The 27,089-nt window shown below is 30.8% G+C and overlaps 6 protein-coding genes across 8 annotated transcripts; 3 read left to right on the plus strand and 3 right to left on the minus strand.

Annotated features, from left to right (window-relative positions):
• Positions 1-1,063: 1,063 nt before the first annotated feature.
• Positions 1,064-4,962, minus strand: LOC138187346 (HUWE1-associated protein modifying stress responses). Of its 2 annotated transcripts, XM_069128024.1 has the most exons (5): positions 4,333-4,958; positions 3,994-4,065; positions 2,945-3,116; positions 2,569-2,714; positions 1,064-2,386 (listed from the first exon to the last, which is right to left on the minus strand). In XM_069128024.1, exons 1-5 carry the CDS (start codon positions 4,523-4,525, stop codon positions 2,244-2,246), a joined length of 726 nt encoding a protein of 241 aa, XP_068984125.1. In that variant the 5' UTR covers positions 4,526-4,958; the 3' UTR covers positions 1,064-2,243. The 2 variants fall into 2 exon arrangements, with proteins under 2 accessions (XP_068984125.1, XP_068984126.1); XM_069128025.1 differs by lacking the exon at positions 3,994-4,065 and having other exon boundaries at positions 4,333-4,962.
• A 407-nt stretch (positions 4,963-5,369) lies between these two features.
• Positions 5,370-8,911, plus strand: LOC138187345 (regulation of nuclear pre-mRNA domain-containing protein 1B). Of its 2 annotated transcripts, none has more exons than XM_069128023.1 (5): positions 5,370-5,640; positions 6,330-6,628; positions 6,710-6,844; positions 7,320-7,595; positions 7,752-8,911. In XM_069128023.1, exons 1-5 carry the CDS (start codon positions 5,490-5,492, stop codon positions 7,899-7,901), a joined length of 1,011 nt encoding a protein of 336 aa, XP_068984124.1. In that variant the 5' UTR covers positions 5,370-5,489; the 3' UTR covers positions 7,902-8,911. The 2 variants fall into 2 exon arrangements, with proteins under 2 accessions (XP_068984124.1, XP_068984123.1); XM_069128022.1 differs by having other exon boundaries at positions 5,371-5,640; positions 6,330-6,634.
• A 639-nt stretch (positions 8,912-9,550) lies between these two features.
• On the minus strand, positions 9,551-11,334 carry Cnep1r2 (CTD nuclear envelope phosphatase 1 regulatory subunit 2). The gene is made up of 4 exons (XM_069127192.1): positions 10,906-11,334; positions 10,691-10,762; positions 10,415-10,549; positions 9,551-10,333 (listed from the first exon to the last, which is right to left on the minus strand). Exons 1-4 carry the CDS (start codon positions 10,931-10,933, stop codon positions 10,179-10,181), a joined length of 390 nt encoding a protein of 129 aa, XP_068983293.1. The 5' UTR covers positions 10,934-11,334; the 3' UTR covers positions 9,551-10,178.
• Positions 11,335-12,797: 1,463 nt separating this feature from the next.
• On the plus strand, positions 12,798-18,689 carry LOC138186565 (histone-lysine N-methyltransferase, H3 lysine-79 specific). Its single transcript, XM_069126555.1, has 10 exons — positions 12,798-13,042; positions 13,738-14,017; positions 15,404-15,581; positions 15,875-16,101; positions 16,265-16,551; positions 16,659-17,483; positions 17,814-17,921; positions 18,016-18,117; positions 18,210-18,516; positions 18,598-18,689. The coding sequence occupies exons 1-10, from the start codon at positions 12,927-12,929 to the stop codon at positions 18,670-18,672; spliced, it is 2,505 nt and encodes an 834-aa protein (XP_068982656.1). The 5' UTR covers positions 12,798-12,926; the 3' UTR covers positions 18,673-18,689.
• Positions 18,690-18,831: 142 nt separating this feature from the next.
• LOC138186569 (uncharacterized) lies at positions 18,832-20,441 on the plus strand. The gene is made up of 3 exons (XM_069126561.1): positions 18,832-18,979; positions 19,125-19,346; positions 19,641-20,441. The coding sequence occupies exons 1-3, from the start codon at positions 18,833-18,835 to the stop codon at positions 20,112-20,114; spliced, it is 843 nt and encodes a 280-aa protein (XP_068982662.1). The 5' UTR covers position 18,832; the 3' UTR covers positions 20,115-20,441.
• Positions 20,442-20,553: 112 nt separating this feature from the next.
• LOC138186568 (nucleolar protein 58) lies at positions 20,554-26,876 on the minus strand. Its single transcript, XM_069126560.1, has 5 exons — positions 26,501-26,876; positions 25,767-26,043; positions 25,404-25,687; positions 25,068-25,311; positions 20,554-24,952 (listed from the first exon to the last, which is right to left on the minus strand). Exons 1-5 carry the CDS (start codon positions 26,687-26,689, stop codon positions 24,891-24,893), a joined length of 1,056 nt encoding a protein of 351 aa, XP_068982661.1. The 5' UTR covers positions 26,690-26,876; the 3' UTR covers positions 20,554-24,890.
• Positions 26,877-27,089: the final 213 nt, after the last annotated feature.

Consider the following 27,089-nt stretch of genomic DNA (forward strand, 5'->3'; position numbering starts at 1 on the left):
TTTATCGTTATCATTATAAACGTACGCTATATTTACAACTGAATAACAATTTTTCGCTTGTTTCCGGAACGGTGCTCAAACGATATGAAGGAGAAGGAAACAAACAGAAACAAGTTTGCTCCTAAGTGATTTTCGAAGAACGAATGAAAGGAAATTCGAAACGTGAATAGGAAGAATGAACTTTGTTCTTAAATAAATTTATAGGCAGTTCGATTAAAACATTTTCGAATTTCCTATAATTGATGATCTTCAAAATTCAAGTAGAAGCAGTTACGAGGCACAACACTAGAAATAATATACATGTACAGTGACCTTATAATCCGAGTGATGAATCACTCTATTTCAACTTCTCTCTTTGAACATAATGCTTTTCTTATAAAATATGCACGTATACGTACAAATACACATATATACATTACATGTGTATATGTGTATGTGCATATACAGCAAAGAGCTGCCTGTGTCTCTCCGACAATAGCTACATCTAAGACGGAAAGCTCCTTTATTGATTAAATCCATACTAGAAATTGTGGAAAAGTAGATACCTTTACATTGCACGGTTTTCATACTAACTTTCCATGAAACACATCTTCACTACACACTGCTCAACCCTTTGCTTGTAACAAATACGCAAAAAAATAAAAATCAACTTCGATACTATGATAATCTTCCATCATTGATGTCAAATACAAGAAACTTTGGAAGAAACTTTTTATAGAGCCTTTCCACCGATCCGCTAATTTTATCTGTCGATTCTGTTTGATATAAGCATTGCTTATCCTAACTTGCTTAAGATTTATAACTACACAAAGTCTATTTGAGAACCTTTTATCAATTAGTTACACAATTATGAGCACCCGCGACACATATGGAAAGAATAAGACGTGAACATCATTTTTCAGCATTTTCCTTGAACCTTGCTTCTAAACTCGATCTCATGTTATTTAAAACTTAGGCGTTGATGTCATGACGCGTAAAACATGGTAGCAAACACTTTTCGATTGCTTCCAAGGGATCGCACACAAAACAAATAAAGAAGATGTACAATTACAAACAAGACGGATTGCAGAAACAATTAAATATATTATTCAAAAGACATTTTTATGATTCCTCTACATCATATAGAGGTCATACAACAGAAAATGTAGATCCCTTGTTTTTACATGATAAATAAAAATTATAAAATTACAGAAACCAATTCATTAACACATTGTTTTTCATTGCTTTCACTTATGTTCTTATTCTTTCTCCCATCACATATTTCCCTTATATCACCAACAAAAGTCGTATAAAACGTGATCTTTTTATTCACAAAAGCGTCCAAATACGAATTACCTATGATCATTTAATAATCATAACAATATTATAATCAGAAAAGCGATCCTTTGGATTGTGAAAGAACAATCTACAGTCATTTTCTCCCCGTTCCCTTCTTTTCTTATAAAATTACAATCATGGACAGTAATATAATTACAAAATACTAGATCACCAATTCATCACTTGTCAAACATCGCACTGGAACAAATTACAGTATATTATGAAGTGACTAAAAAATATCACGAAATATTAGCTGCTAATTTCAAGATACACATTAATTATGTGTAAAGCATGTTAGTTGCAGCTTTTAACATCTCATAGTACGTTTGGCAAGGTATATACTCTTGGTTTATAAATTGATCAACTAATAATCACATATATAGATTTTTGCACAAAAAACAATGACATTCACTCCGTATGGGCACTTTGAATGGTATTTTGTAACACGTTTCCATTACTTCACAACTTATATATATATATATTATATATATATATATATATATATATAAATAAATAAATAAATAATTTTCAAATAAATTCTAATCATTTTTTTGTGGTAATTTTAAAAACTTAAGTTAACAAATTAATATTTCTTCAAACAATGACACAGTAATTTCGATAGCTTAATTGCTCCTCACAATTAAATTAATTATTTAGTAACTAAATTAACTGCTCCAATTATTAATAGTAGGACCAAAACTTTAAAGTTGATATTAATAAATAATAATAATGTAACTTGGCAAATATTATAACAGTCGAGATATACGAACGTGTATCATATGGCAATGCAAGTCACTGCCATCTTCTTGAAGTGATTATGTTTAACCGAGAACTATGTAGGGGAGTTGAACCGTTAATAATTAATTTATCAATTGATTAATTAATGGGGAACAAGGGAGCGAGGCTACTTTACACATCGCGCGCCGTTACATGAAACGCGAGCGTTTATGCGTGGGAGATCCCATATCCACATCGTGCGAAGCAGGCCGTTTATGATGTCGAGCGAATTCGCTACTAATAAAGGCTGACAATTCGGATTGTCTCCCAGTGCGTCGAGATATTGGTGAACCTACACACAATTTTTAAAAACAGATTTTAATTATTTAAAGACAATATTAATTACAGTGAACAGAATTTGAACATCAACATAAAGATCTTTCCATCATTATAACTAACACAAAATGATTTCAATAATTCATGGTAAGCTTAATTTTTTTTTTACATTTAATACCACATTGCAACAATTCTTACCAGATAATGCAATTGCTTCTCTAAATGTATGTAATTCAGGATCAGGATCACTACCAGGTAGCGGTGTTGGTGCAACGACCATATTTGGTGCTGAACTTTCTGATGAAGGCGAACTACATACCATCATTCTTGGCTTAGGTGAACTTCTGCAAATTTATTAATGCTCATTTTACATCTGTGTTACTTTCATTAATAAGACAAACCTTATAAAAGTTATTGGTCCTATGAAATAAAACATTTAAAAGATTTTTTCACAGTAAAATACAGTAACATGACATTAATGCTTCTCCCAGCTTCTGTAATTTATTTTATACAAAAACTATAGAAAACACATTTATTTGTACATTAAATATTATTAAAGATATTGATACGATACCTGTGTGAATGTGATCGAGGTGGAGGTGGTTTTCCAGCAAGATATGCTAACAGGTCTTCTCTACGAATCATACGTCTCTTTTTCCTAGCCCAATTCATTATTTCTTTACAACGTTTTTGTCGTCCCATTTCTACACCTAATTCACTGCAGCGACGCATGCTGTCCATTGAATCTGTAGAAATGTGTGTTATCCTTATATACCAGACTTTATTAAATATATAACTTATATGATTATTAGCATAAGTAACTAAAGAAGAAAGGAAAAATTGTTATCCGTAAACAGTTATAGTTAAATAGATATTTGAAATAAATAGAAATCCACGTTATTAAGATTATTAATAAAAGACATAATCAATGAATAATTGAGATAAAATTAAAATCTTTTGTAATATGGTCATAAACTTAAATTTAATGTTCATAAAAACAATTAACGTTTTGAAAGAATTATTAGAAATTAAAATAATAATTTAAAAATGCCAATATTAGCTTTCTTTAAATTACAATAGGATAGAACAAATCAAAATTTTAACATAAAGAACCATTAAATTTATTCCAAAATAAACAATTCAAAAATATCAATAATTACCTATAAAACAAGCATCATAGTCAACACATGTAAAACTTGTACTGATGAACATTTGATATTACTTTATTATATGACTCATAATTATCTGCAAGAATGATCTAATTTTCAGGAAATGATAGGAATGTACTTCTGTTTTCTATAAATATTCGTAATAGTCCTGAAAGTTTGCGTCAATTAACAGCTGACCTTCAGTATTGGTCAGCTGTGCAAAGCGTTCTGACGCACATGTACATGCAAACACATTATCAATGTGTGAGAATGTGGATGTGTGTACGTGTGTGGATGACGGCCGTGCAAAAGGATGACCGAATAGTAAAACTGTAGATAAAAAAAGAGAAAAGAAAAGCTGACACAAAAAAAATAATATCGTAAAGAAAGAAGGAAAGATCACGAGAGAGAAAGACAGAATGTAGGTTTATCTTGCTCACATTGTTGACAAGAGAGACCAAGGAAGTGCACGCACCTTTGTACAACGACGTGACGGTACCTGCGGCAGTCTGGAAGGGTAGCCATAGAGAGACACCCTGCGTACGATCTGTAAAAGAGCAAAGCCGAAAGGAACTGGTTACACGATCAGATCGATATGCAACACGCGGCGAAAAAAGGGAATCGAAGCAAACGAGAAGCGAGAACAGTGGCGTATCCTCTCGTACGTCGCACAAAATGGATGTCACGCAAAATGGTAACTACAGCGAGGTAGCAAGACGTTTTGCTGCTCGTAAACATCGTATAGAACTCGTTCTGAAGATGAGCAAAAAGGAGGACAGGAGCGGCGATCGGTATTATCGTTGAATTAACTTACCTTTGTACAGCTGGGCGATGGCCGACGCTGTCGTCTGAAAACTCGTCCACATCTGCTGGGAATAGAGTTCCTTTTCGTTATGCAGTTGCGTTTCGTAATCCGGTTCCGTTTCCAGCGCCTCAACGCACTGTTGTTCCCAATTGCTGTACCAGAGATCCATTAGGGGATCCTCTTCGTTCCTATCCTCGCTCATGATTTGCCGTCCTCCAGACTTTTTGCGACCTCAACTCACCTCGCCCACCCACACACACTCACGATATACACAGAAATCGCGTAACCCTAAACTCCGTCGTATTTTCTCGTTCCTTGTATTTCTTTTACTCTATCTCCTCTTCTGCTCGTTTACTTCACGTAACGCGAACACGGTAGCTCGCATGCACACTACCCGAGTCAGGTCGCGGCCATTACGATGAGCCTCGCTCGAGGATCGCACAAGTCTCACGCGCAACGAAACACGAAATACGAATTGGCAGGTTCGAAGAACAAACTAACCCAACGATACATAATCCCTTTTTCACCCCCCGACTGCGACGACGCACTGATCTCTGGCGGTCTCTGGAAATCACCGCTGCGCTCTATTCAAGGCGATCCAGTACCCTCTACTCGTGATTCTTACCAAAACCATGCACAGTCGATAAAAAAGAATTTGCAATTTTATTCTTTAATATGTATATATGCATTTATATTTCTTTTGTCTATACTTATTGATTTGTCTCATTTAAAAGACCTTTAATACCTCTTATATATGTAAAATGAAATTAGGATATACTTTGCTTTGATAGCGTATACTTACTAATATTATGGATTGTTTCTTCTTCAAGTAAAATAATTTAAAAAATTCTGTCACATGGACATATATAATACGATAATAACTGTCATTGACTACCAGAAAATACGAGTAGCATTTTATCTGTACTGTAATATTTGAATTATCGATCATGAAATTAACAACGCAATGCGATGTAGTTCGAAAATATCTCGGAAAGGTGGCGCTGGTTATTGAAATGACGAAAATAATATGCGGTAAAGTGCAACGTTTTATACGCCGTTCATGTTTGTATTTCAGCTGTTGAGTCGTACAGTTGTGCGGCTCGTGAGTTGGGATACGTACGGTTTTATACATCTTTTGCTGACAAAACAAACGTTCTAATTTAAAAATGACAGGGTTTACAGAAAGTGCACTTGTGAAAAGATTAATGGACTTAAATCCCTCTCAACAAAGCATTCAAACACTTTCTCTTTGGTTAATTCACCACAGAAAACATCATCCGACCATCGTGAAAGTCTGGTTTAAAGAGATGTGTAAAGGTACGTGACGCTTGTCGTAAGTATATCTTTGCTATTTATTCTATATTTAAAACTTTAGACACGTGGTCGAATATTATTTTCTTATTGAATTATTGTAAAAAAGTATTACAAATCGAATACATGTAAAATAATCTTCGAAAAATGTCTAGGTTAACTTATAAGTTAGATTTTCGCTACGTAATTATGAACATACTTTTCGTAACAGTATGTCAACTGCAAAATTGTATTTATATCGTTAGTATTTATTTAATACAATCAGAATATGTTACATTTTACATGATATTATAATTTTTAATGTAAAAGTAAAATTCAGTACATAATATGCTTTCACATATACAATGCAATTGTTATTAATTCTTTATATAAATGACATCATTATTTAGAGATTTTTAAAAATATTTCTCCACTTTTTACATGTTAGTTGATCGCTTGTCACATTGTAATTATATTACATAATATGTGTTTGAACTAATTATTTCATAACTGTCATAATTTATTTTATAATAAAGTGTTATAATAAATTTGATTTACTGTATAATTACAACTTTTCTCACATATTACATTTTGTTACAATTTCAATTTTAACAGAAAAAATGCAAATTAGTTTATTTTTTTTATATATAATTGATTTATAAAATTGATAAATTTATACTTTATCAAGTATTATTATTATTAACATATTTTTACAGTGAAGGATAATCGTAAGCTGATGTTTATGTATTTGGCAAATGATGTTATTCAAAATAGTAAAAAGAAAGGACCAGAGTTTGGAAAAGAATTTGAGACAGTTTTACCGAAAGCTTTTGAACATATGAAGGGATTTGATGAAAAGACAAGAGAGAGATTAAATAGGCTACTTCAAATTTGGGAAGAGAGAGGAGTTTATGATAAGGCACAAATTGCAGAGTTTAAGGCTGCTTTTACAGATGCCTCAAAAGATCCTGGAACACCACCTCCAAAAAAGAAATTTAAGAATGACATAGAAAAAGTAAAGGTAACATAAAACACTGATTTCAGATGATGTTAAGTATAATATTTCTAATTATGTTATGTGTATCATACATTGCAGAAAGATAAAAAGGAGAGAAAGAAATCAGAGACTGAGGTTGAAGTGGATGGAACCAAAGAGCTACATGTAACACTAAGTCCTCGTACTCCTGCTGGAGACCCACCGGAAACAGAGGAACTCATCAAAGCCTTAATGGTTAATACCATTTATAAAAACAACAAAAATTCGGAATATGTATCGTTAGCAATAAACTATCTTATATATGGAAAAATATATGTTGAATCCATAAGGCATATTGGCAAGCATATTTACAGTTTGATATTTCCATCCCCAATAGAAATTTTGATCATTTCATAACCATCTTTTTTATTCTTAATCTACTTTACAATACATTTTCTTTTTGTGTTACTAAAAAATTTTTATTTATTTATTGCATAAATAATAAAATAGTAACATTGGATTTATTTAAAATTTACATATATAGCCTTTTTAGTCTTTTAGAAGTAATATTCTTATTTAATAAAACATAGTTTTATGTAAAAGAATACCTTACCCTCTTAAATGATCCATTCATATGATCACGTAAATAGTATAAGACAAATACATTAAACATGTATATATACATGAACATATTGAAGGCAATTATTAAAGAATGCCTTCTCTATTTCAGGATTTGGAAAACACAGCATCCTCAGATGCTGGTGTTAGAGAACGTATTGCCTCTTTACCACCAGAAGTTTCTGAAGTTTCGCTTCTTGCGAATTTAGCAGATAGAGCAGCTGCAGATCAATTAAGTGTTGCAGTAAATGAAGCTGCTGCATTGTTAGCAGATTATAACGGGCGACTGCAAGCAGAAATGGAAGACAGAAGGAGATTGCTAACTATGCTCAGAGATTACACTTTGGCACAAAGGCAATTACTTCAACAGGCACAAGCAACATTAGAAGTACGATTGTACTCTTTTTAGGAAATAAATCACAAATATCTATTAAAAAAGTATATATATATAAATAAAAAAATATATATACTTTTAATACTTTTAATACTTTTTATATAATTTTAAATATATATACATATAATATAAAATTTAATAATGTTACAGGATTATAAAGAAAAACTTAAAAAAGTATGCGCTGTCCGATCTGAGGTGAAATCACACATTTCCAATTTACCTGATTTGACACAATTACCTGATGTTACGGGCGGATTGGCACCACTTCCTTCAGCTGGTGATCTGTTTTCTATGCACTAGCACGTGAGTTTAGAAAACACGATTGTTGAATTATTTTTTAGTTTCATGCATATATAAATGCAACCATGCTATGTTAGCTTGGTTTTTGTGATGAAATATATCTTATATTATAACTTTCTACTCTTCAATATTTAATACATTAAATATTGATCCTCGCATGTAATTACAAAGAAAGGTACTGATAAATGAATATCACAGGATCGTTTTACGAAATATTTTAGTAATGTGAATAAAGCAAACGAACCAAGTAATTGTACAACATTTCAGAATTTATAAAACTATAGTGCCAGTCATTTTCAATGTTACATTTCATTTGTAAACTACCTACTTTTTGTTTTTTAGGTTTTAAGTAAAACGCAAATGAAAGTTAATTTTTACTAGGATATCTTGAAAAATTAAACAAAAATTTTTGGTCCAAAATTAACAACGTTTCTGCTTTCATATTTTATTCATAAAAAGTATTTAATAAGTTAATAACTTTCAAATATATTGTTCGTAAATTGAGTATATTATAAAGAAATGAAACGGAAGAAAAATATGAATAAACATGTCCATTATTTGAAGTTCTAAATGATACAAATTGGAAATTTTGTTTTCAATTTAATTGTTCCATTGAAAACTTCCAATAGAAATGAAAAAGAAAAGTATATATTTATGAAATAACGAAATATATTATATATGTTAAAAATATGCACTTAGAAATTGGCAAATACAGAAAATTTTTAGTTGTCCAGACATTGCTATTAGCAATGCTAGAATTAGAATGTTACACATACAATACTTGGTAATTATCCTTTGTATATATATATATCGTAGGTAATGTAATACTGGGACTGAGAAATGCGTCTTAAATACATAATGCTATAGTTGATTTTGAATGAATATTGATCTGCGTAAATAAATAATATTGTATATGTAATATTGTACGAAATAAATCGCGTGATTGTGCATTGCAAAAATTGTAATAATATGCAGAATATTAATACGAATAAATGTTTTGATCGTTATAATAGTATGTTTCATTTAATAGTCATAATTTTGCTTTATAGTAAATATTTCAATGTTATTGTCTATGTTTCATTACTTACAGTATGATAGTACTGTTTATGACTTAAAATAGTTCGAGTGTAATTAAAGTTATTATAAAAAGAAACACACACACGACCAACAAAAATAAAAATTAATCTGCATATAAAATTTAAAATAGTACATTACATATATATTTAATGAATATAACAAAGAATTTTACTTGTTTAAAGTATACTAATAAAATTTATTTTACATTTCTATATATATTTATATATATATATATATGTATATATATATCTATATATATATTTATATATATACAATTATGATGTTACATGTATCATTTATCTATATATGAATTTAAATTACTACAACACCTTACGTTTATACTTATATCTTTATACATGTCATGTATATTAATGAAATGCTAAACAAAAATTTTAACATGTATCAACTCTCTGCAAATATATGGGAAGAAATATAAATATTATATATTTATTTGATTGAAAAATATCCACAATATTATATATCTAAATTTAAAAAATTTTTAAATCACAATATATATATAAATAATATATATAATATTGTATATATATATAATTTTTAATTTAGATATATAACATTGCAAACATTTTTCAATCAGATAAATATATAATATTTATATCTCTTGCCATATACATATGTTTACGTATATATATACACACAATAAATAAGAACATTACAAATATTCTTGTATTTAAGAACTATATTATTTATAACTTATATTATTTAGGAAGTTATAACGTACATGGAATAAAATTTATATCAAATTACATTTACCATTGCTTTGAAATAAATCATTGTAAACCTATTAATTGTTATTGCTTCAATACAAATGAAAATTATTGTATCATCTGTTGACAATCATTTTTACTAAGTTTATTGTTTAAGAGTATTTAGAATGAATGTACATGGAATATATATAATTTAAACATTTTTTACTATTTTTCAAAATAATTTTATGAAATACAACATTTTTTATATGTGTATCAATTTTAATATATGAATAGAGTTTAAAAAATGAAAGATACCAACTTGAATCTTTTAAATACTAAGTACAACAAGAAAATATCTTAAATCTAACACTAGTATCAAAAATGTGTTTTATACATATAGTATACATATGATTTTTATAGACACCCTGCATAGCAATTTAGGTATTAATGAACACTTCACAAACTAACGTAAAATCTATATCATTTCTATTTTTTAAGTTTCATGATGTCGTGATCTTGTTGGTTTAAGAATGAGCTTTCCAGTATCATCACAACTCATGTTAAAATTACTAAGAACACTTCTAGCTCTTTGAGTTATGATACTTGGTGCAATTACACGTCTATGGACTCCCATCATAAATAATATAACTGAAACAAATTAAGCGTATCCATTTCTATATCTATATATATGTTACCAGAAACAACACAGATCATGTTGATCATGCTTACCTAAAATAATACTAGCAATTGCAAAAAATGGATGATTACATAGACTTTGTGTAAATGATACTGCTGGTGTATTTGGATCTGTTAACCAATGCCATGCGCCAATAGCAGTACACACAGAAATGAAACCTAACAGCACTGAAAATAGTGTTACATTAAACATACATAGAATAAATTTACATTGAATAACAAAATGAATAAGCAACATTAACGTTACATTATCATTTAATAAGAGAGTTTTATAAAATATAACAGACACAGATAAATAGAAAAACATACTTCTCCAACGCAAAGTGGCTGGTTGTAAACTAGCAATTACTTCAGTAAGTCGTCTTTCAAAAGCTTTCAGATCTGAAAACAACAAAAAGTTAGAAGTTACAAGCAAACACAATATAACCTGAAAACTGGTCTTGTATTTGCTATTATAACATTACTGCTATTTCTCACCAAATGCGTTAAATTAATCGTTTAAATTACTAAACTGTTACTTTTACCTTCACACACCGTTTGATCTAAAGACATGTTTTACTTCTTTCATATGTATACATTTAAAACAAACGGATTACAAATAATTCCGATTATAAAATCACATCAAGCACGCCACTATCGTTGAAAATATGAATTATCACATAAGTAAATATATAATTATATTTTTGATACACATTTTTATACGGATATTCACAAATACGATATAATATTTTAGTATTATTAGATATTTTCTTTTGAATAAAAAACTAATAAAGTATAATTTTTCAAGTAAGAATTCTTAACAGCGATGTTACGTTTTTCAGAATTGATTTATGTTTAAGGACTAGGACTATACAAATTAAACAAATGGAAACAATTAAAAATAGGAGATTGTGGCAAACAGGAAGGATGTACGTGCTAATAAGTTCCATTTTTCATAAGAAAGATTTCCCGGGCGAACATGCATTTATGTTGATAACTTTATCGTTTCAAGATGTCACTAGAGAATCCTGTTAATTGTTGATTTACTGTTTTAATAATAGATGGTAGCAATGTGTATTTTCATAGTAATATCGTTTAAAAGCGGCATATATGAAACAAGTTCCAATTACAGTTAACAAAATTACTTATTTATCCTATAAATATTGGTTTTATGAAAGACTTAATAATATTATTTTATTTACAATTTTATAAAACAGCATATCTGTGGATGATATTTAAACTACACATAAACTGTATTAGCACATTACGTATATATTGCAAATAAATTATATAATTTTAGATTACACCTATCTAGTACACCAATCTAAGACAAACTAAATTAGAAATATGGAATTGGTTGACTAGCTAAATAAATATGTACTTGTTATATTCATAACAACGAGGTTTTGTTTGCTCTACATAAACTTATGTAAAATAAATCTTCTTCGTTACATAAATATACGTGTGATCTTTGTTTCTATTTCAATACAAGATAACATTTACGAAAATTTGGTATAACAAATAAGATACATAGAATTTTAAATTGAAATGTCACTGATATTCGTAAGTCGTGCAGAAAGCTATGAAACATTGCATCTTCTATTTAAGTTGTTATTCATTACAGCAGTTTTATCTCTTCAACGATGTACCTACATACATTCATATGCCACTGTCGAAGATGTGATCTCTGACCGTCAAATAGACGGTTGGAGGTCATTATCCCTTATCTTGCCTGTCTGGTCAATATTATCGACCCTGACAATAGTGCAAGAGGTTCCGTGGTTGATTCACGATTGTTCCCATAGAAACGTACCGCGTGATCGAATCGCGACCGCGCGTTCCTTTCGCATTTAATATAAGCCACACGTGTGTGTACTTGTCAAGTGAACCTTGTACAGTCTTACAGGCCTACCGCAGTCTCAAATATTGACACGACCTGCGATGAACTCGGGCAACGTCTTTTGACATCTAAGGGTTTCAAATTCGCGCCGGAAGTCGTCGCGCACCGAAACATTGGATGGTTCATCGCCCGGAGATCGAAAACGGCTAAATAGGTAAAACTGCCGTGCGTTAGCATTAAATAAGGACTGATTGATGTAGGTTCTGTTTTATTTTTTCCCTACGTATTTGACCGTACCCTCATTACCGAACGTGCAAATCTCATTTCGCGCGAAACGTGTCGCGCGCCAACAATGATCGGGAGAACGTCATTAGTGGAACAAAAAAGGATCCAATGGGCGAGAGAGAGAGGTAGGTCTCGAAATTCCAATCATTCGAATGATCCTATACTCGATAATCTTGAAAAAAAATGTAGCATCCTTGAAATTTGCTCGAAATGATCGTAGATATTGAAAAATATAAAAACTGAAGTTGCAATAATATATTTGATACAAAAATAGCATATCGCGTGCTGTGTACCGTATCGGAATCGTAGTAAATTTAGATGGAAATGTAAATTACATCAGATCATATGAAATCTTAATACAAGTAGCCGGTAGAGAATACAAAATAATGTACATTTATATACAAACTGAATTAAATATCAGAGAGATATTAGCATGAAAATATGATAATATTGCGCGGCAAATTAATACTTTATACGGATACTGTAGAAGAAATGGCACGTCTTGGCGGAAGTTGGGGTCTTCTGGAAAATAACATCAATATCCGCACCAATATCCGGTAAGTATCGAATATCAAAAATACAATAAATGGAAAGGTCACGATAAATTTAGTTGTTTTAAAATTTTCATTCAAAAACACCAAGGCTATTTAAATATATTTATTAATTGAATTTATTCTAAGTACAGAGTAAGTCGTGTAAAAAACTATTAAGAAGATGATGTTTAAGTAATCAAATAGACATTACGTATAATTATTTTTCAATTGCTCGTGCTTTCGTATATAGCTTAAAATAATATTTAGACACTGGAGGAGTAGATCAAGGATATTTCATCAGTTAAACGGATTATCCTTTAACCAGAAACTTTCATAATTATACAATCAGATGTTACCAAAGCTAAATCAGTTTCAGCTAGATTTTTGATTTTTGCAACATTGAAAGTTTAAATAAAGATATTATTATATCCAAGAGATTGGCAATCTGAGTGACGAGTTAACTCGTCTTTCTAGGTTAATACGTTAATATAGTAAGCATTATGAACTTAAATTCTATATAAAAGCTTCAGAATTTTGTTAAATTATTCAAAAACTCATCAACAATCGAATAAGGTCAAGGTACTCGTACCTAATTCATTAGATTAGTGATATTAAATAAACGTGTTCAATGTCAGCCAGACAGGCTCGCATCGATCCGATTGTAAATCAAGGTGTTTCTATTACTATTGTACGATGTATTAATAAAACGTGTAACGCAGCACCTATCCGAATGGCGCAAGAATGTCCTTGACGGTAACGAAAGACAAGCAATCGCCCTCGAAACCTTTTCGTGCTGCTGGACATTACGGAAGCACCGTCAGCCTGAAGAGTCTGGTGACAGAGAGTTCCGGAAACGGCGGCACGAGCGTAAAATGTCTGGATTGCAATGGTGGTAGCTTGATAAATCTGCACGAGCAGTCGGAAGTTTCGCAGATTAGGCACAGAAGTCCGAGCTTGCCACCGATTTATAACAAGGATCAGCAACAATATCATTGTCAGGTTCGTCCGTGCGATACGCTTAACATAGAGACTGAAACATATATCAACATATGGTACAGGGGCTCACAAAAATATTCGAATACTTTCAATGATTTTGACCAGGAATAACGATTATAAATTATAAATTATAAATTATAAATTATAACGGTATACATTATTTATTAGACATATGATTTTTATTAAATAAAAGATATTGTAAAACGATAAATATATAAATATATAAGGAAGGTAAGCGAACAACAAAATATGTAGATGCAGAATTTAAGACAATCGTAATTTCTTTTTATGCTTGAATATTCGTAACATTGTCCTACTTTTTACGCTACATACCGCGCTAATGTATTGTGTATAATTGATTATTTTTGAATATTTATTACGTAAAATTTGTTCTAAATGCCGTTCTATACGATAACGGAATAACAAATGAGCACGTGCTTTTAATTGCCGCTTCGAGACAGTGTTGAAAGTTATACGTGATTGTGTGTTACTCGTGAGGGGAAAGCAAAAGTAAGGCAGTCTGGCAAATCGATTCTTATCTTCCAAGCAAAGTTCACTCACCTCTTGACTACTCCTTGCCTGTATATGACCAGTTTCTTACCAAAATTACATACTTTGTACATACCCCAATTTTCATATCGAATGTACATAGGACATGCAATGCTACCAAACCTGGTGCAACACTATTTAAAACTGAGTAACTTTTTTAAAACTGGACCAAATGACCAAATTCAGTCTCAAAACACTTTTGGAAGTCACTGTATGTGTAAAGTTGAAGCAATTACATATATTTGATGTATATTAGTGTAGTTTGAGCTAGAAGAAAATTACAATGCTACATAACGAGTTACATGTATATACAATTTAAGATAGTTACATATTTTTAAAAATCATATAAAATAACAATATAGCAGTATTTGAAAAATTGATTTGCCTTTGCACAGATACTTATATAAAATCAATTTAAATATCTTCAACGCAATCAATAACGTAATAAATAACATGAGAACTTAAGGAAATATAGCTGTACTTTTAAAATAGAAAATAATTCTTTTCCTGCAAAGCATTTATTTTATAAAAACTGTTCTCGTTAAAATAACGAAACGCGATAAAGGCAAAGTAATCGTATTCACTTAAGCTTAAACCTATGTCAAGATAACAAACAGGCCCTACAAATCTCAAAAGTCGATACAGAACCCTATTACCGTTTATCGTCCCTGTCTCGTACTGGTACAGTAATCATATCCAACAATAAGTATATGTATATGTATATGCGCGTTAAAGGGAACACGATATTCAGATTGATGAAAAAGTAGGAAATTGCTCTCTCGTCACGCGAACCATTTTATCTTTGCCTTTATAGAACAAATTCATTGCTTCGTATTTTAGGGCCAACAACGAGACTTCGCTACAGAAGGCTTACACTACCATTCTGAGAAACGTCGACTTTACGATCGTTACGAGAATTCAAAAAACAATCATTACGGCTCGCAAGGTGAAGAACGCGAAGGGGAAACTTCCGGTTATGCCAGCGACTCTGTAGACGTACCCGTGTCAGCGAAAGGAAGTAAGTTCGTATGGTAGATTTTGGAGTAAGAAGCTTAACATATTATATCATACAGTAAGTACCAGATCGTATTGTATAAGTTCATGACACGCTAGAGTATGTCTTCTACGAATTCGATTTTTGGAATCATCTTGTTCTTACCTTAAGCTATTTATTTTCTATTATTAGTCATTACAGTTTCTTACATATGTATGTGGAAGTGTTATGTTCGATTTTTTAAAAAAGAAGCATTCACATTTGCCGATAAAATATTTGCTTTTAAATAACAGGTAATTTCCTGTTTGATTCTCTAGCGCTGTTGCCCAGTTGCAAACCACTAGGAGCGGACATGACCGAAAAGACGTGGCAGAATCCTTATCACACAACACCTGAAAATTCATTACCACCATCGAGGAGATTATCTGATGGTAGAATAGGCGAACTTAACAGGCCAAGATGGGGCAGTGTCTGGGGTCAGGAGACTACACGAGGAGATCCACCACCACCATCTTGGTTGTCAAGATTGGGACATTCGAGCCAAGTATGACTATCAGAAATACCTTGTAACTCGATTTCGATAACTATTAATTATTAATACTAATTTAAATCAATAGAACAAATATTGTATCTTCTATTGATATATATCATGTTAACTATTATCTTCTATAATCAGAATTTGTAACTTTATATTAATATTTATCAAGGTTTTGGTTATTAATCACGAGAGTGCGAGTAGTTCAGACAGCTCAACGGTGGGCTCGATCGGATCCGATAACAAGACTTATCTTCGTGGTCAAAATATTCCTGTTGATGCACAAATTCTTCAAGAACGAGAAGTAAGAAGACAAAAAGCTCTAGAACTTCAGAGCGCGATTAAAAAACAACTTGAAGAAAAGGATCGACAAAGGAAAGAAGAGAAGGAGCGACGTCTGAGGGAGGAACGATTAGAGGAAGAACGAATCAAACGAGAAAGGGAAAAAGAGAAGGAAAGGTATAAATATATTGAGTTTATTTTTACAACGAATTATACGTGTCTCTACCAAGTAAACACATGTATAATTAGTTCAATAAGTCTATATGAAATCATCTTTATCCTAGATTTGAGGAAGAACAAAGAAAATTAAAAGACCGAGAAGCGGCTAAATTAAGACAAGCCGAGGCGATGCGTGAAGTGTTAGAAGCAGCAGAGCGTTTAGCAAAGGAACAAAAGAAATTTCGGCGAAAGTGCGAAAAAAGTAGCGAAGAGAATCCCATTGCATCTCTTAAAAACTGTGAATCCAATATTTCGAATGAAAACCAGGTCGGTCAAAATTGCGCGAGTGCAGGAAGTCAACAGAATCTACCTTCTAATAATGACGATGTTGAAAACAAATCTGTCGAGAAAGAAACATCAAATACAGGAGAATATAATAATGTTGATAACGATAGTAACAAAACACACAATGACAATAGCGATGACAATAATACGATAAACAAATCAGAACAAAATATGGATGACATAAAACCAGTCCAAGTTCCTGTTAGCAAAGACGTAGCCATTGTGCTAAGTGGTCGACTCGAAGATTCGGAACTACTCAGCAAGGCAAATCTACAATTGGTCAACTTGGTGTTGACTCCAACACCAAGAAGATTAGAAAATAATTCGAACAGTAATTTATCTGTAGGCTTGAATACCTTCATACAGAATATAGGCAGTTCGAACTTTACCCCAAATTCCTCCAGGATATCATCGATGATCGTAGAGAATAGATTACTCACGCCAAGCAAGTACAGAGCTATAAATGGCCGAGATTTCGGTACGCAAACAGATATAGAGAAAAATGTTCAGGATTTTCCGGAGAAAATGCAGGACTTGACCACTAAGGATACTTCTATGAAGGACCGCAAGGATGCAACGAATGCTATTAAAAGGGACATTGAAAAGTGAGTCGTAATATGATGCATTGAATCACTTCAAAACTTGAAGAGTCGTAGAGGATATTATTCTTCTGTCTTGCAAATAGAAGCGGTAATTATGATTTCATTTCGTTTCTCGAAATTCTATTTTTTACGCACTTTATTACACAATTATTTTTATTTTATATTACTATCTTTTTTGTATATTTATTTGCACGTATATACATTATTTATTATTACACAAGTTATGCTTGCTTTCGCTATATTTGGGTGTTTATAAATATGCAAATATTTTATCTTCTAACTAACATTTGCATGGTATTGAATGTTATGTGCAATGTTTCGTTAATTTAAAAGGTCTGCTAACGTTGGATTGACGGAAGACATTATCGTAAAAACTTTTCGTCGGTCGAAACCTCAACCTAGAAGAGCTATCGAATCTAGACCACAGTGGAATGCTAATAGGTAATTTTTAATAATGTTCAAACATAGATTAATATTTAATTAAAGTTTATCTCATCGCAGTACGAAAGATGTTTAAATATTGTTAATTTCTTAGACCTGGAACTCGATATCGCACGCAAAGCGAAAAAGATCCTCATTATCAACGACGATTGCGATTGAGAAGACGTCAAGTTGAATCCAGCGATGAACGTTCTAGGTACACGTAATTCTTATTAATATTTCGATTCGTGCATTAAAAATATTATATTAGAAATATTATAACAGATAATCAACTGTGTTTTTTGATAGATCACCATCTCCTGACAGAAGAAAGTTTATGAATATTAAATCGAAAATTCGAACATTAAATAGATCAAAATTAAAAGTTGACAACTATGACGCAGATCTCTCGATGGATAGTTTGAATTCTATCATACCATTGAGAACTGACAAGAATGGGAGAATCACTATCGAAGAGAACAGGAGCGAGCAAAGTGATAAAGCTCGATTGAACAATGTTCATATTAATAATACTGATAATAAAGGATTACGAAATGACAATTCTAATATTTGGTGCGGACAAGAAATTCTATCTAAATTATCTACCTTGAAAAACGTACGTGTCATATAACGAAATAGAGACGCTTTTAAGTATACTGGTGTTCCATAAATTGATATATGTAAATCTATCTTGCAGGGTCTTTTAATGAAGCAGATCGAATGGGATTCCGAGAGATGCCTAATCTCTCCCGTTGCTTCAGAGATCTTTTAACAAAAACCAAACAATCGCGTTTTTGTTCACATTTTCGTTTCTTTCGTTTTATATTTGTAGAAAACGAATTTGTACAGACAGCATAAAATAAGGAAGGAATAATGATTTACGTATCGGAAAATGAGATCTGAATATTTTTCTTGGATTGCAGATATAAATAATGGCCTTCCAATTGGACGATCTTCTAAAAGAAGATAAGAAGGATGCAAATTTATTACCTGATCTAAGTAAAGCAACCTGTAATTCTCAAGAAGAATTCCGGCGACTGCTCGAAAATTGCCCTGAATTTAAAATTAAACCGGAAAAGGTTGGAGTAATACGAATAATTTAACTGCTCCTCCACGATTGCGTACAATTAAGATCCTTTGACGGTGTGATAAAATGACAAAAAATTCACTATCAAAATCTGAAAATTCTATTCCCTGATAATTATGGAATAATTATGGTAATAGGTAAAAAAAGATGATGCAAAAGTGCGCGATAAAGAATTTTCCTGGAAGCCAACCAGAAGAGAACTGAAAGCATTTGGAAAGGAATGGAATTATGGAAATCCGATACCTCCAGACATGAGAGCTTTGAATCTTCACGAGTTACAACAGGTTGCTATTGATTGGAGAATGTTAACGCCGATCAGACCAAAGTATCGACAAGACGAAGAAATGTTTTCCAGATTGGTATTTATTTTATTTAGGCCTCGTAATCCCGCACACACCAATCAAATTAACTTTTGAAACATCTTTTTACATCTGTAGATTCCTCATTTTATACCAATAAACTTTTGTTTGAAACATTTCGAATTATCAGAGCCAACTTGAATATTTGATGATTCGTAGATTGCCCTACATTAATAGCTTTAAGCTGTGAATATTATTATTTATGTGTAGCGTTTTGGGAACCATATTTTTAAAATTAAGTAGTATCTTTAGGTCGTATAGTTATTTTATACTGTATTACGTTCTCTTTCTCAGGTAGAAATGGGAAAACTAGAAGCAAAAACAGTTGCTAAAGAACGACGATCAATTATAAGCCCCATTAGACGCAGTAAAAACCGTGCCGGTACGATCGAAAGTAGTGTAAAAACTTGTGCTGAGTGTGAAGAAGAATATTGTTTTGGTGAATTTTGTGGCGATGTTCTGTACGATCTATTTGTGAGGGTAACTGTTACGATTCAGCAGCCGAAAGTGAAAGTGTCCGCCGACACAGAAGCGATAATAGCTAATATGGATCGTAAAAAGAAACACAAGAGAAAGAAAAGAATTAAGAATAAAAACAGATCGTCTAGAAAGAATGGTAGATTGTTAATTAGACACAAAGGAATGAAATCTGCTGATTTGGGAAGAAAGAGCAATAAAGTTAAGATCGAGAACGAGGGCGATTCGAAGCCTGTTAAACCATTCAAAAGGAAATGCAGCAAATACCCTAAAAAAGGATTTCGAAAATAAACGTAGAAAGTAACATTTAGGAAAACTAGAAAAACGAATTTAAGTAAATGATTGTTTTTAATAATGAAAGTGAAATATGATAATCATAAATGTAAAACGTGTGTATTCTAACGATATTGTTCGTGTTCCCAACGATGAGTAGATTCATTAGTAAAAAAAAAAAAGAATAGATACTGTATAAGTTTATATAATGTAAATAATTTCATGTAGAAAGTAGAAACTAAAAGAGAATAATGAAGGAACAGTTGATGAAAAAGTAAAATGAGAAACGAGGTTCTGTACGTTTTATTATTTGTCTATATTCTGTGGTCCCTTGAAAGTTGGAATAAACTAGCCTTCCTTATACAATATTTAAAAACTGTAATGACAATTAAATATGTACAAAACATTCATTGTAACGATAATTAGTGGGCGGGCGCAGTGAATGGTTGCAACTGAATGTTGAAAAATATAATTTTTATTCCTCATTTCATTTACCTCTTTTTACCTCTTCTTTATTTTGTAATGCATTATTTTTTTCGCTTATACTTCTATCCCAAAAATGTCACAATCAAAAATGTAAGTACGGAACGAGAAATATTCTATTTTCGCATTTGTACCGATTGCGCGATTTTTTTTTGTAGTAGCTTTGATCATATACTTTAAACTTACAGCTACAAAATATTTATATTGCAAGAACTTATATAAATTTTCAGAATTTATAATGATATCATAATTCAAATAAGAATATGCAGCCGTTAGAAACAGAATATTTCTCTTGAATTATATTTTTTCCATCAATTTTGAAAGAAAATTCCATTTATATCGATTTCAATATTAAATCGTACGCTATACATAATATTTGAACTGACTGAAATACGCGCATTTTACACAAATATATTTATATAGATATCGTAATATCAGTAACTACGTTAACACTTTTGGTGAATAAAATACATCGTGAATAACCATGACATTTCTGTTTCACGGAATAATATCCTTTTATCTAGTCTACACTTAGTTTCCTTTATTCTATATTCGATATTTCTATTATGATCAGAGTCCAGGTGCATCACTATCAGGTTAATAATATTATACAAGCGTTAGGCCACTAAACTTAACTTCGTATCGTACATTTATTTATATGAGGAGAAAGACTTTTTTTAGAAAAAAATATTTCAGTTACTTTGAACTACGCTCAAGTAAAATATCGACGTCACATTATAATCACTATATGAAACTACAATAGTCTCATTAAGCTACAATCAAAGTACATATATGTATGTTTAAAAATATAGTTAATTTCGTTGGACACTGATCGACACTTTTGAAATATCTCTACAATCGTACTTGTATAGACCACGTTATTCAATCACTAGTTTTTCAAGCTATTACCACTTCAGTATACAATAAAATTGCACATACGTATATATTTAATTAGAAAGAACATTGCTGATTAATATATTATACATATATACAAAAGCGATAATATTTTTTTAATCATAATCAGTACAATTAAATTTAGTTTTGTTGGAAAGACTTCCTTATATCATTAGTATTTAATTTTTTGTGTAATTCTTTTTTTTTATTAGGATCTTGCGATAGCAACAGTTTTATAGTGATTTTTACATCGATATTTAATTACTCGATAGACGAGTAAAGTGCATATAAATATTATTCAAAATATGATATCCTTCTATCAACATGATTTTAAAAACTCCCTTAATTTCCAGGCTGATTAACTGAATTAACTTCGCCTCTTTGTCATTGTGTCGTCACGCGAGTTAGTAACCCGAAGAATATTACATACAAAAATATGATGATATTAAATACCTAGACCGCATGATTCGGCAGCTACTCAAATTGTCCCAATCGTTGAACTTAAGTACACCAATGATTATTTGGTAAATATAAATGTTTCTTACGACCAGCGTTGAACAATAACATTACATAATCGTTCATAATATTAAACTATCCTTCGTTCATAATATAAAACTATAATTAATTACATTTAGCTTTGCTCGATCAATTGTCCACTTAAATATATAAGTTTAATACAGCTGTAACACTGAATATGGATAGTATACACGCAACGTGAATTATTTAAGCGATGTTTGCATTTATAATTGCAATAGAAATAAAATAAAGACTGCATTTTTTACTTTTCCTTAGTGCCGTTTATACCTTAAACAACGAAATGTAACAACTCGTACTAGTAAGAAAAATCGTTATTTCAACACTGATCATAACGCCTGTAGAAAAATCTTTACATTCCGTATGTTTCCTTTTTATTACTTCAATTATAGTTGAATAGATACTTCCAACAATTCGTTTGAATAATTACGTATAGGAAAGTAAAATTATAAAAATGCAGAGTGCTTGCTACATAAAATTAGAAATGTAGAGACGATATATTTATAAATAATCGAAAGATGAATATTAAAGTCTTTTCATTACCAAAAATTATTATACAACAGTTGCCCATAATAAAGTATAACATATACTTTTGGCACTCGATGGGGTCACTCGATACAAGCGACTATATTTCATTGGATTTTACATAGTAATAACGATCCGTGGTTCCACACTATATGTATATAGAATTGAAGCTCGTTCGAAAAAATTGTATTTAAATAAAGAAACCTTTCTTTTTTTCAAAGTATCAAAATTTTATAACAAAGAATTTTTTAAAATATGTGAAATACTAAAATCTTTAATACCTTGTATGTATATCTCAAAACATACAGGTAGAATGAATATTTTGTGAAAATATATTAAGGGTAAAAGTACAAAATATGGAGAGCTATTTAAACGAATATTTTTTCATTTTCTTTTTATAAGTAAAAGCTATAAATGATAATATTATTTAATAGTACTATTTTACAACGTTCATGTAACGCTCAGGTATACAGTATACTTATCACAATATTTCATTCGCCATACACCCTAAATATTTTTTCTTTATCTTTACATATTAACATACAACACTAATTAGTAAATTGTTTCGAGCAAATGACGTTATAATGCAACTCCTATATTAATTATTACGCATTTATTCGCGATAACGCGATTGCAACTAACATCATTTTTCGATTTCAAATTTTTGTCTTTTCATTTTTTCAGAAAATAGAAGCCAAAAAACTCTGAATATAGTACTCAATTTTAATGTTTTCTTTAAAGATATTCTTAATATTTAATTCTTCTTTCAAGACATTACTTCTCTTATAGAGTTTAACTCTTGCATTTCCATATGCGATATTACTATACATAATGTAGATATTAACGATTAATTACATTAGTTAAAAAGACTATTCAGAGAAAACCTTTAATGTATAATCAATATACTCACTATATTTTATACATGGCATAAAATATGAACGGCTGGATTAGATTGTTCGTAAAAAATTAAAAGACAACATAATAACTTTGATTATTTGATCCACGTTTGATCATACTCGTTAATAAGACTTCCTTCAGATTTTTGTTCAGCAGAATTATTCTTATACATGAAAAGATAATATTTGCAGAAAACAGTACCTTCTTTTCTATTAAATATATTTAATAACTAGACACTTTGAAAGTCAGAACACAATTTTATTCTTATTAAATCACATAATATAATTAGTAAAAGTATTTTAGGTATGAATTAAATATTTTTTATATTTTTAAGTATTATACATACCTACTGGTATTATATAAACACTAAAATCCGAAAACAAAAATATATATAATTATATATTGTACGAATAAATAATGAATAAAATTCAGTTATCTCAATTAAAACAATCTATTTTGATTAATAAATTAATCATATGTAATTGTATAATGACTTTCATTGTACCTCGTTTTATTTCTCTTCACAACTTGGCACAAATTTTGTCACAGGTTCGCATATGCTTATAAATACATATCAATCCTTAAAATTCGTTACTGATGTACTTTTTATGATAAAATATTACATACAGTTTATTATTACAAAGTATATAATTTTGGATCTATATGATGGAATAAATTACCCGCTATCAAGTATAAGAAAATATTTCTCTCAGTACATTGAAAATGACATGTACATCAGTAATGCAAACTTTTCTCCATAAGAGATTGTCCTGCACTTTATTATTGTTTTGAAATATATCTCATACTTTCTAAGTTTTGGCTTTCAACCGTTCGCATCTATAACATTTGAATTACTTATAATGCATAAAATCAATATTTAAAATATTACTAACGTGGATGCAAACATGTTGCAAAATAACCTAGCAAAGATATTGTTCATAGGACTTGTTGACAAAACGTAAAGGACATAAGTACTATTTGTTAACAATTTATACTTAAAATGAAACTCTTAAAAATACATATTAAGAGATGTAGCTGTAACTCATGGAATACTAATGTATCATTATAGACATATATGAAAATCCTTAAAAGAATGATATATATATAATATCTATTTTATAGTGAAAACTATGACTTATGCCTCTTTCGTTAAATGCAAAGCAGCTTCGCTAAAGCAGATAATTAGTATGTTGAAAAAATCAATAGTTAACAAAGATTTTTTCTGCATACAACGATTTTTGCACCTGCAGTCATGTAGCATGTAAAATCGAACTGATCGAACAACCTAGTCCAATTGGCATTATGTACAAGGGGAAGGAACAATTTGGTCAGGTGGTTAATTGATAAGTCACTTAAAACACACCTGGTAAGTCCGAAATGACACATGTCGTTTGGACCAAGCAGGATTCTCACTCTATTCCTTTTCACGAGGAACGTAATTTTCATCATACTTAATCACCCTCAGTTATCTTTACGAGCTTTTTTTTTACTTTTCTTTTGAGGTTTGGCTTCTGTCCAGACATCTAAAATATGTTTAAAAACACGTTTAAGATTTCTACTCTTGAGATCCAAGAATTTATACTATTATTACGATATTCGAAACTACAAAATTAGATTTATTACAGTGGATAGAATTACCTCCTAGTTCATCAAACACTGGTCCAGTCTTCTCTTGTGTTTGTATATCTTTAGGACTTTTTTCTTCTGAATTATCTAAATCTTTTTCTGTATTCTCATCCTTCTTTTTTGCTCTTTGTTCTTGAACTTTATTATCTACTTTTGATGTAGGTGGGGTCACTACAGAGGTGTTTTCACTTTCAGAGACTTTCTTAGTCTTCTTTGACTTTCCACTCTTTTTCTCTTCTTTTTCTACCTTTTCATTCTTAAATATAATTAAATTGCATTAATTATTATAATATTAAATATTAAGCATATATACGAAAATAAACATTTAAATGAACATTTAAAGAATACCTTAGTTTGTTCTTCCTTTTGTTGTTCTTTTTCCTTACTTATTTCCTCGTTGGAAATAGGTGTAAGTATCACATCTTTTTTCTCCTTCTCTTTCAATTCTTTATTTTCTGTTTCCTTAATAACTTTATCTTTAATTTCTGTTTTTTCTGAAACTTTTTGTTTTGTAACTTCTTCATTAATTAAATCAGACTTTTTAGCATTCTTTTTGTTCTTCTTTGAAGGAGATTCTTCTTCTTTTTTCTTATTTTTTTTATCTTTTCGTGAATAAGCTTGTTCCCAGTCGCCTATATTTTAAAGATAAAATTAATATTTATCTTAAATACTATTTTAAAAGTCATTTAAAAATGTTCAGTAGAATGTTACCTTCATCGAAGTCAACTGGCTTCTCTTGGAATAAATTCTTTATGTTCTTCTTATTTTTCACTTGTTCAACTTTGTTTTCTTTACCAACTTTTACTACAACTTGATCTTTATCTTTTTTTGTTACAGAAATTTTATTATCTTCTTGTTTTCGTTCTTTCAGCTTTCCTTCAATATCATCTGGTTTAGACACAGCTTTCTTTGCAGCATCCGTTTTTGTTGATATAGATTTTTTAATAGGACTTGGCTTTTCAATTGTAACTTGACCATTAACAGATTTCTGCAATATACATAAATTGTTTCAATAAAAATTTAGAATACATAAATTTTCCATTTTTTATAATTTGTATACAGACAAAAAAGAAAATTATATTAATTAAGATTGTCCTAGTTTTATGAATTTTTTGAAAATGCATACATAAATGTCTATTATAATACAATGAATAATAAAATATTTCAAAAAAGTAGAGAAAGGGATAATAATATTGACTCTGAACAGCATATACATAATTAAATTGCATTTTACGCATTGAGAAAGACGATAACGAATAATCGTTTTCAACTGGTGATGCCAGCTGATTATCAACCATGTGTTCGTGTAGAAATACTTGCAACAAATAGACAACCATATGGAGGGTAAACGATGAAGATTGTTAGATTTGCATTGTCAGTTGATTCGAAAAAAAAAAGAAAAAGAAAGATATATTGTTTAAATCGCTCACTTATGTCGTGCTAACCTTTTCTTTGATCTTGCTACGTTTCTTGTTGGCAAATTTCCGGTCCACGTCGGAGCCTACCGAAAGTTGTGCAAAAGGTGGTTGTTCGGCTTTCTTGAAACCAAAGACGAAAACGAGAATTGCACATACAAGCACGATACCCACAGGTAACGCATATTGTGAATGCTGAAGCAGCAAGCTGACGTCCATGGCAATACAAAGGACGTGTCAACGTGTGCGAGACCGACGACGGAAATGAGGGACGGCAATAGAGTGACGGCGACAGCACATACGGTTACAACTCGACGGTGATCGGTGAACCGAACGCTTAACGCACACGATACAGATCGAATAACTCAAAACATAGCACTCTAGTGGAAGGTCTTCGAATTACTAAATGCCAGGCGGGCGCCGATCTTCGCTGACGCGGCTGTGACATGCCACTAAATAACTCAAACGAGGTCTTATTTCATATATTCACAAAAGTTTCTATGGAAATTAAATAACACATTTACGGGTAGCGATACATCAGAATATCATAAAATTAGCGATTATAATTTATCAACAATAGAAAAATAATGTATCATATAAATTTTTCATTCTTTTGTGT

Source organism: Bombus flavifrons, chromosome 14, assembly GCF_040668555.2.
Source record: "Bombus flavifrons isolate JBK064 chromosome 14, iyBomFlav1_principal, whole genome shotgun sequence".
Taxonomy (NCBI): Eukaryota; Metazoa; Arthropoda; class Insecta; order Hymenoptera; family Apidae; genus Bombus; species Bombus flavifrons.

Excerpts from the sequence above, each read along its gene's own strand:
- LOC138186565 (XM_069126555.1), top strand. The coding sequence starts at position 12,927 with ATGATAATATTGCGCGGCAAATTAATACTTTATACGGATACTGTAGAA. Across the intron at positions 14,018-15,403 it reads AGCAACAATATCATTGTCAG|GGCCAACAACGAGACTTCGC; the intron begins GTTCGTCCGTGC and ends TTCGTATTTTAG. Across the intron at positions 17,922-18,015 it reads CCACAGTGGAATGCTAATAG|ACCTGGAACTCGATATCGCA; the intron begins GTAATTTTTAAT and ends TTAATTTCTTAG.
- LOC138187346 (XM_069128024.1), bottom strand. The coding sequence starts at position 4,525 with ATGAGCGAGGATAGGAACGAAGAGGATCCCCTAATGGATCTCTGGTAC. Across the intron at positions 4,066-4,332 it reads CATCGCCCAGCTGTACAAAG|ATCGTACGCAGGGTGTCTCT; the intron begins GTAAGTTAATTC and ends GCTCTTTTACAG. Across the intron at positions 3,117-3,993 it reads CGTCACGTCGTTGTACAAAG|ATTCAATGGACAGCATGCGT; the intron begins GTGCGTGCACTT and ends ACATTTCTACAG.
- LOC138187345 (XM_069128022.1), top strand. The coding sequence starts at position 5,490 with ATGACAGGGTTTACAGAAAGTGCACTTGTGAAAAGATTAATGGACTTA. Across the intron at positions 6,635-6,709 it reads ATGACATAGAAAAAGTAAAG|AAAGATAAAAAGGAGAGAAA; the intron begins GTAACATAAAAC and ends CATACATTGCAG. Across the intron at positions 7,596-7,751 it reads AGGCACAAGCAACATTAGAA|GATTATAAAGAAAAACTTAA; the intron begins GTACGATTGTAC and ends ATAATGTTACAG.
- LOC138186568 (XM_069126560.1), bottom strand. The coding sequence starts at position 26,689 with ATGGACGTCAGCTTGCTGCTTCAGCATTCACAATATGCGTTACCTGTG. Across the intron at positions 26,044-26,500 it reads GTAGCAAGATCAAAGAAAAG|AAATCTGTTAATGGTCAAGT; the intron begins GTTAGCACGACA and ends TGTATATTGCAG. Across the intron at positions 25,688-25,766 it reads GCCAGTTGACTTCGATGAAG|GCGACTGGGAACAAGCTTAT; the intron begins GTAACATTCTAC and ends TTTAAAATATAG.
- Cnep1r2 (XM_069127192.1), bottom strand. The coding sequence starts at position 10,933 with ATGTCTTTAGATCAAACGGTGTGTGAAG. Across the intron at positions 10,763-10,905 it reads AGATCAAACGGTGTGTGAAG|ATCTGAAAGCTTTTGAAAGA; the intron begins GTAAAAGTAACA and ends TGTTGTTTTCAG. Across the intron at positions 10,550-10,690 it reads AGCCACTTTGCGTTGGAGAA|TGCTGTTAGGTTTCATTTCT; the intron begins GTATGTTTTTCT and ends CACTATTTTCAG.
- LOC138186569 (XM_069126561.1), top strand. The coding sequence starts at position 18,833 with ATGGCCTTCCAATTGGACGATCTTCTAAAAGAAGATAAGAAGGATGCA. Across the intron at positions 18,980-19,124 it reads TTAAAATTAAACCGGAAAAG|GTAAAAAAAGATGATGCAAA; the intron begins GTTGGAGTAATA and ends TTATGGTAATAG. Across the intron at positions 19,347-19,640 it reads AAGAAATGTTTTCCAGATTG|GTAGAAATGGGAAAACTAGA; the intron begins GTATTTATTTTA and ends TCTCTTTCTCAG.